This window comes from Podarcis pityusensis (genome assembly GCF_964106645.2).
Source record: "Podarcis pityusensis genome assembly, chromosome: 10".
Classification (NCBI taxonomy): Eukaryota; Metazoa; Chordata; class Lepidosauria; order Squamata; family Lacertidae; genus Podarcis; species Podarcis pityusensis.
The window spans coordinates 24,670,297-24,678,229 of NC_138035.1; the positions used below are offsets into that span (position 1 = coordinate 24,670,297).

Sequence of the window (7,933 nt, forward strand, 5' to 3'; positions counted from 1 at the left end):
TTGATCTCTTGGTTGTCTTCCCAGGGGACAAATTTATGAAATGTCAGTTTGCTTAGTAATGGAAGCAAGTCCTATGCATGCTTCCCTGGAAGTAAGTCTCACTGAACTCAGTGGGCCTTACTTATGAATTGATAATCACGGGATTGAGTTGTTCATAGCAATTTAACCTGGCCTTGTATCTTTCAGGAATGGTTCACCGTCATTGAACACTACCACCGGACCAGCGCTACCATTACTGAACTTATCATTGGGAATGAGTATTTCTTCCGGATCTTTGCTGAAAATATGTGTGGCCTCAGTGAGGATGCAACAAGGACAACGGAGAGCGCTGTGATTGCCAAGGATGGTTAGCTAGATTAACTCTAAAACTATGACACTGAAATAGAATACAACAGAGCACTCATTTCTTGGAGTTGAGGCATAATCTATTTGTCTTTGAGAGAGGAAAAGCCAATTGTTTGCTCAAGTTACTTGGATGATAAATTCACATAATATGTACAACTCACTCACCAAAATCAATGGGAATTTTGTTTTTACCTTCAATATAATGCTGAAACAAAATTTCAGCTGGCCTGAATATGTAGTGGTCTGATTTTGCCGTTCTGCACAGTGCACAACCAAGTGCTCATAGTGTGGATTTCCTCATTCAGTTCATTGCAGGAATGCTGTTGAGTTTGTGCTGAGAGCCAGTTCACATAATTGGCTCTCAGCAATCACATTCCATTCAGGCAGATGTATGTATTTGTTTGTTTGTTTATTTAAGTATTTAAAAACCTCACTTTCCTAAATGTCTATCAAGGTGGTATACAGCATACGAAGTTATGATAAAATCAGCAGAAGCATCCATATAAACATCAATAGAACATCAATAAGTCCCAGTTACGGTATTTAAAAAGAGAAAAACATATTGCAAACGCCTGTCTAAACAATGCAATATTCAGAATACTTCTAAAGTGCATTTGTGTGTGTTTGTGCGTGTGTGTGTGTACACACACACACACACAGACACCAACCTAGTTTTGAGGAAAGAGGAAGATGGTCAGAAAAGTCGAATGCTTCCTGTCACTGCATATTATGCCAAAGCCATATTGTTCCCAAAGCCCGTAAACTACTTACAATCCTATTTTGAGAACATAAGGAAGACTTAACCCGTGTTCGCTTTACAAGGGAGATTTGGCCAGCTCTTGCTTTATTGCAGAACTGGCACATCCCACTTCTTTCCATGAAAGGTATTCTGCTTTGAGCAAAATGAGGATTCTGAATGGCTACACTATCAGGCGTAGCAAACAACGGAAATAATAAGAGTATACTCCAGGCCTCCTGATCAGCTTGTGGGCTTTCCATAAGCATCTATCTGGTTGGCCACTGTGGAACACAATGCTAGATTAGATACACCATTGGTCTGATCTAGCAATCCATACTTTTCACTCAGTCTTGGAGCTCAACCTCAGGTTGTGGCACCAGGATGGTGAAAGCTGTAGTAATTAATGAGCTGCTAAGGTGCCACCTCTTCCACACACTTTCTGTTTAGTTCAACTTCAGCACCTGTGGACAGGGAAGAAGGAAAACATGGAGGCAGTGTAGAAATGGAAAAAAGAGGGATTCTAATCATATAAAGGATAGAATATCATAGTTGATTGTGGTAAGCAGAGTGAAGGTTCCGAACAGGGTTGTTAAGATGTAAACAGTATTTCGTGGCAATGATTCTCCACAATCCAGTATTCCTCTAAAGCAGCCTGTGTTAATTCTCTTTTGATTTAGTGTTGATGTGTGTCACATGCTAGGCCTGCTCTTATAATTCTACATACCTGTTAAAAGGAACAATATCAGCCACACAGTATGGCTAAAACAAAATTTTTCTAGCAGTTCCTGAACTTTTGTTTTACAGGGAAAGTCTACAAAAACCCAGTCTATGACGACTTCAATTTCAATGAACCACCAATGTTTACCCAGCCTTTAGTTAATACATATGCTGTGTCTGGTTACAATGCAACTTTGAACTGCAGTGTCAGAGGAAATCCCAAGGTAAGCTATCATGCTGAATGACATAAAAGTCTGTACATCAACACAGACATTTCCAGATGGGACAGTGCTTTAATCCGTTCACAAAGCACACCAGAGCTTAGCAGGCAATGGAAAGATTATATAGTAAAGTAGGCTTCACCAACTTAGTGCCCACCTGGCTGGGTCTGATGGGAATTGTAGTCCAAAACATCTGGAGGGCAACAGGTTGGCATAGGCTGTAGTAAAGACTGGATTCCTAAGATCCCACCTCTTCCACACTCCTGCTGTTTAGCAAAATGGATAAGTAATCCCAAGACCAAAAACAACCTACTTTGCTTCTTCATCTCTACTGTGTAGCTACTGCGGTACTTACTCGTTCATTCATTTTATTTATACCCCACCTTTTTCCCAGTGAACGACCCAAGGCTGCTCACAGCATAGATCAAAATAGATACAGCTAAAAATGCACAATAAATATAAATATTGAAAAACAATAAGTAACCCAATTAAAATGGTACTAAAAAAACCACTCAAAATCATTCAAAAGCACCAAAACACAAGCCTAACACCCAGTCTCAGCAGACCCTGCCACAACAGCCAGGGGCTTTCTGCGCAAAAAAGCCTTTGCATGCCAGTGAAATCAAAGCAAAGAGGGGAGCAACCTAGCATCCCCTGGAAGGGACTTCCACAATCTGGGAGCAGCCACCGAGAAGGCCCTCTCATACTACTTAATTCTTTCCTAACTACATACTTGAGCTACTTATGGTTGCCAATTTTTTACTCCTTCTGAAGCTTTCCTGGCAGCTTGAGACTCAGAAATTAAGCAGATGTCTCATTTCCCTGTTACTTTGGGGAAATTGGGAGAGCATGGTGAGCAAAATATTGGGAACTTCAAATACACCTTTTTCTTTTTCTATAGACATGATCGCCTTGATGAACACTGTTTTCTTTAAAGTGGATAATAATCCGGATAATAAGTCTATTGGGGATGTTGGTTTTGAGAGGTAAAGGAACCTGCATTGGACTTTCCTCAGAATCTTCACACCTAACTATAGAATTTAGGAAATAACAGTAAAAACAATCCAAACAGGTGTCCCACTCCACAAACCCAACTAACTAATATAAAACCTAACCTAACTGATATAAAACCACAAAAGGAAATGTAACTTGTGCTTTGTTTTGAACTACTACATGTTGCTGTTTTTTAACTACAGCCCAAGATAACATGGATGAAGAACAAAATAGTTATCATGAATGACCCCCGGTACAGAATGTTTGGTAACCAGGGAGTTTGCACCTTGGAGATCCGCAAGCCCAGCCCCTTTGATGGTGGCACATACACTTGCAAGGCTGTCAACAGTCTGGGTGAGGCAGAAGTTGAATGCAAATTGGAAGTTAAAGGTAAGGTTGTCTCAATGAGCCCAAAATTGTTTTTGAGGGGAGAGAAATATAGATCAGGTCATGAGGCCTACTTTCTTAATGTTTGTGATCATAGCAGAGAGCTACATTTTGCTATTTGTTGTTGTTTAGTTTGGAGGAGTAAAATTAATGAGTGAAATGGTGATAGACTATTATGAGGGAGCAGTTGATTTATTGACCATTTATTTATTTTCTTGTGTCATTTGTAGGCCACCCCATAACTGAAAGGTCTCTGGGTAGCCTGCATTAAATAAGTAAACAACAACAACTGAAGTAGAAAAGTTGTTGTAAAACCACTTAAAGCACACACACACAAAGAAAACAATACCAAGATGTTGGTGAAATATTTTTGAATGTCAATAATACATCTCAAGAACGTTATAGGGAGGATACAAGAATGATATGTGATTGGATCTCCATATGTTTCTCTTTCAATTTATTTAATGTTTTATTGGTATATTGCATTTCTGTTTGTTCTGGACTTTGATTAACTGTTTGTGTAATTTATTTGTTATCTTGCCCAACTCAAAACAGGACAGAGGTCCCACAAAATGTCCACGCTTATATAGAATTGAGCATCAGGATAGTCCTATTTCTTGACTCCTTTTTACTCTGTTGTCCACATAGAAGCAATGACATCATCCCAGGCAGAGCTCATTGTTCACCACATGAGAAACAATTAGCTATAGAAAAGCCATTTCGTTTATTTTCAAGCCTAAAAGGTCAGGTTGGACTAATCTTTCATTATAAAGCATAAGCTTTCCAGTTATAAATCCCACACTGCTGCAGAAACTCAATCTGTAATTGCATTACTCACAATCCAGGATAAAAATGCCACTATGCTTTGGTTTTTTTAAGCCACAACAGTTTCTGTGCCGCCAGTGACTCATACATTGTGGTAAAAATGGCTCTAAAATGTTCATATTCACAGCTTTTCCATCTATGAGTCCTTCCATGTATAACAGTTTTTTGCTACATCCCAAACCATAAAATTCTGTTTTAACTTCCAGAGATGGAAAAGCTAAACATCTTCACACTGAAAGCATGCATTTCATTTTGCTTCACAGCTGGAAAAGAAATCCCTTTTATTGCGAATATCCCATCCCAGACTTGTGTTTATTTCCCTTTCCCTACTCCCTACCCACAAAATTTGGTACTTGATACTGTTTTATTAACTCAAGTCAAACACCCCTTACTTAACCAGCTGATTGATAATCCATCCTTAGAACAGTTCAGCAGCCTTCCTTCCTGCTAAACTGGCTGAGCTTGTAGCTCATACTTTCCTCATAACCAAGTCACAAGGTCAACAATGTTTACATCCATTTAGTTACTTATCCTAAGAACATTTAGGTGTTTCAAGCAGTACACTGATGCTGGAATCAAATGCTTTTGTACAAGGTAGTCTTCTCCCCATACAGGCTGCCCCATTCATTTCAGTGGGGGTTGGATATATGCATAGCTATTAATTTGCATTTCAGCTGCGTGGATAATTGGATCTGCTGCACTCTCCAGCTGAAATGAATAGTGCTGGTCCCTGTTAAGAAGGGTTTGGTTCTAGCATTAGGCTCTAGCTGCTCTTTTTCTTTTTAGTTGTGTGTATAGAGATTAGCAATTGCAGGAATGTAACCAAGTATTGCAGGCACTGAAGCAGAACTTTTAATTTATTTGCTGGACTTCTACAGTATTGTAAGAAGATTCCAGTTTTGTATTTGTTTCCACTTTGCTTCAAACTTTTTGGAGAAGCAGTTTTACTCTACTGATGGGCAGCTTCATTTGAACTCCTGTTTGCCCCACACAGCATGCAGCAGATTTGGGAAGGATCAGCTTTAGTTTGGGTAAATGGCATTAGGAAACCCTTCCTTCCCCAATGCCACAGTCCCAGTTTGAATCACCTCCCAGGTTGCTATGAACGTGTCCAAGGACAGCATTCCTTTTGGATTTCCCATGTCATATCTAGTTTGGTACTCAGAACTAAAAAATTCAATTCATATCCACTGAAGCCAATAGTTGTAATTGATTTTCAGACCCACGAAATTGACTTCAGTGGGTCTGAAAATAATGAGCTGCAACAAAACTTAAATCCATCATCATCCATCATCCTTAAAAAGGACAACTACTCATTACCATTTTGGTGTTTTTTAAAAAAAATTACTTGCCCCCAATTCTGAAAGAACTGCTAAGTCACCACCTCTTCTGCTGCTCACTCAGTATATCTTTTTTATGATTCCGAAAGGGCACGTTATTTATTGTTGAAGCTTGTCTGCACCAGCTGCAATTCAAGATTATTTGCAAACTACCATACAGCTACCATAGGCATAGCATAAGAAGCATTCCTGCTTAATGCTTACTCTGCCCAGTGGTCTCCCCTGAATTGGCACTGCTGTTCCCACTGCCCCCATCTGAAGCGCAGAAGGGAGCAAGCTGCTGGGAGCTACAGTAGGTCTTAATGACGCCTGTCTGATGAGGTTAAATTCTATGAAAAAAGACTAGTGCAGACAAGTCTTTAATTGTTTTTTTAAAAAATCATGATATGTGTCCAGGTTTTTGTTTCCTTTGTCAATTAAAAACTACTGAAAAACTACAACTGGTGTTTACCAACTGAAAATAAAACAAGCTTGACACTGTTAAACATTTATGCAAAATAATTTCAAATGAGAATAAATATTGGTACAAATATTCTAATTCTGCAGTGATATATCATGGCGTAATTACCCCAGGAGAACCAATCTTCTCGGCGGGGCAGAAACAGGTTTCTGAAATCATATTCCCCTGGGCATTACCTTCCATTCCATTCCTTTCTTCCTATATAAAATGTGTTTGCATGAAAAGTGTGCATTTCATCTTTGCTCTTAGATTATATAGTTGTTCATGGCATACTGGTTATGGCATGAGCAAAAAAAGGCCAAATTCATCAAGACTCTAGGTACTAACATCCAGATTATGAAGACCTTAGGTGAGAACTTCTGTTTCATCTGTACTCATGTCTTAAAGTAATTTCTTTGCTTATGTATCAGCAGCTAGCATACATTAAAGAAGTGTGTTTATGCAGTTAATTTTAACATTCAGATAGCCTGGAAGAGCTACCTATAATCCTATAATTTTTTTAATGAGCAGAAAAACATTACGAAATGACTGTACACAATTAGTTCCAAAACTAAGGATGCAATCCTATGCACACTTACCTGGAAATTAAGTCCACTGAGCACAGTGGAACTTGCTTCTGAGAAAATATGCATAGGATTTTCTGTTAATCTTATATAGCAAATAGCAACCTGTATACTAACCATTCTACCTAGTTTGGATATTTCTTTGAAAGACTACTCCCTTCTTACCATTCCCCAAACACATGTAGAATAAACACTGTTTCTTAAGAGATATATGCATTACCTACAAAGGTATAAACTAGGATATGCAGTGCAATCCTGTGCATGTTTACCCGGGAGTAAATCCTACTTTGTTCACTGGGACTTACTCCCAGGTAAGTGTGTATAAGATTGCATCATAAATTGTGCAACGTTTTATGTACACAAAACTTGATAATTTTGCCTGTTAAGAGTTTCAACCTATGCTTATACATACATACATATATATATCAATAGTTCAATACTACATGTGTGGTTTTTTCCTGTACTGATAAACATCCTGGATATATATATGTCTGTGATCTAGTTTAGTTTTATTTGACCTTGTTTAGTTTTAGTGTCACAATCTGATTGGCTCCATTGTGTCTTCTATATTAGCTGCCAATCATTTATGTTTGTGCACAATTAATAAACCTTCACGTATTAATAGTTAATGTTGAAGTAGTGCTAGATCCCTGCCTATTTTGACACTCCATTTGCTTTCCTCTCTTTCTCTTACATCTTTTACATGACTAAGGATTAAAATGTCATCTTATCATAGTTGCGAACATAATTTCACTCAACAAGTTCTGTACTTTTGTGTTTAGCAAGTTAAGTGCTTACAACTTCTCTCTCTCTCTCTCCCTTAGTTACACAGTAAGGATTTTTGAATGTATAGTGTCATCTAAGGTAAGCTTTCATATGGTCCCTGCATATGAAGCTTATGTCTGTTGTTACGTCATACAAAGCCTTCCACCGTATGGCATAATTTTCATTATGTCATTTAATGAAAATGGGGTTGTAGAATCAATATTGTAATAGACTGACTTTTATATCACTGTGCTCTTAACAACTTTCGCTGAATCTGTCCAATAAATGCTTGTGATAGCAACTCCCTGCAGTGACGCAACCACTTACTAACAGCATATGCAGATATAAAAACTTCAGCAGGACGCAACAAAGCCTGAGCCATGTTAACAGCTTACTTTACATAAAAAGCAAGCCATGTATCCGAGCACTCTAGCACCTAAAGCTAGTAATTGGCCTCAAGGTTCAGCGGCCTAAAGAAATGACGCTATTTATACCAAACCTAATTTTACTTGAAAAAAATTACACTACAGTGACTTTAAAGAATGCTTTAAAAGCATGCCAGTTTTTTTTTTAAAAAA

The 7,933-nt window shown here is 38.3% G+C and overlaps 1 protein-coding gene across 11 annotated transcripts in view; it reads left to right on the forward strand.

The window, feature by feature from the left end:
* Positions 1 to 7,933, forward strand: part of MYBPC1 (myosin binding protein C1) — a 94,343-nt gene that overhangs the window by 83,184 nt on the left and 3,226 nt on the right. For 8 of the 11 annotated variants that reach the window (XM_081023952.1, XM_081023962.1, XM_081023956.1 and 5 more), the window contains 3 exons: positions 187 to 346; positions 1,889 to 2,025; positions 3,219 to 3,405. In XM_081023952.1, coding sequence (XP_080880078.1) covers positions 187 to 346; positions 1,889 to 2,025; positions 3,219 to 3,405 — 484 coding nt within the window. Of the gene's footprint in view, positions 1 to 186; positions 347 to 1,888; positions 2,026 to 3,218; positions 3,406 to 6,113; positions 6,173 to 7,414; positions 7,455 to 7,933 lie in introns of all 11 variants that reach the window. The other 3 variants (XM_081023955.1, XM_081023953.1, XM_081023960.1) reach the window with 2 other exon arrangements.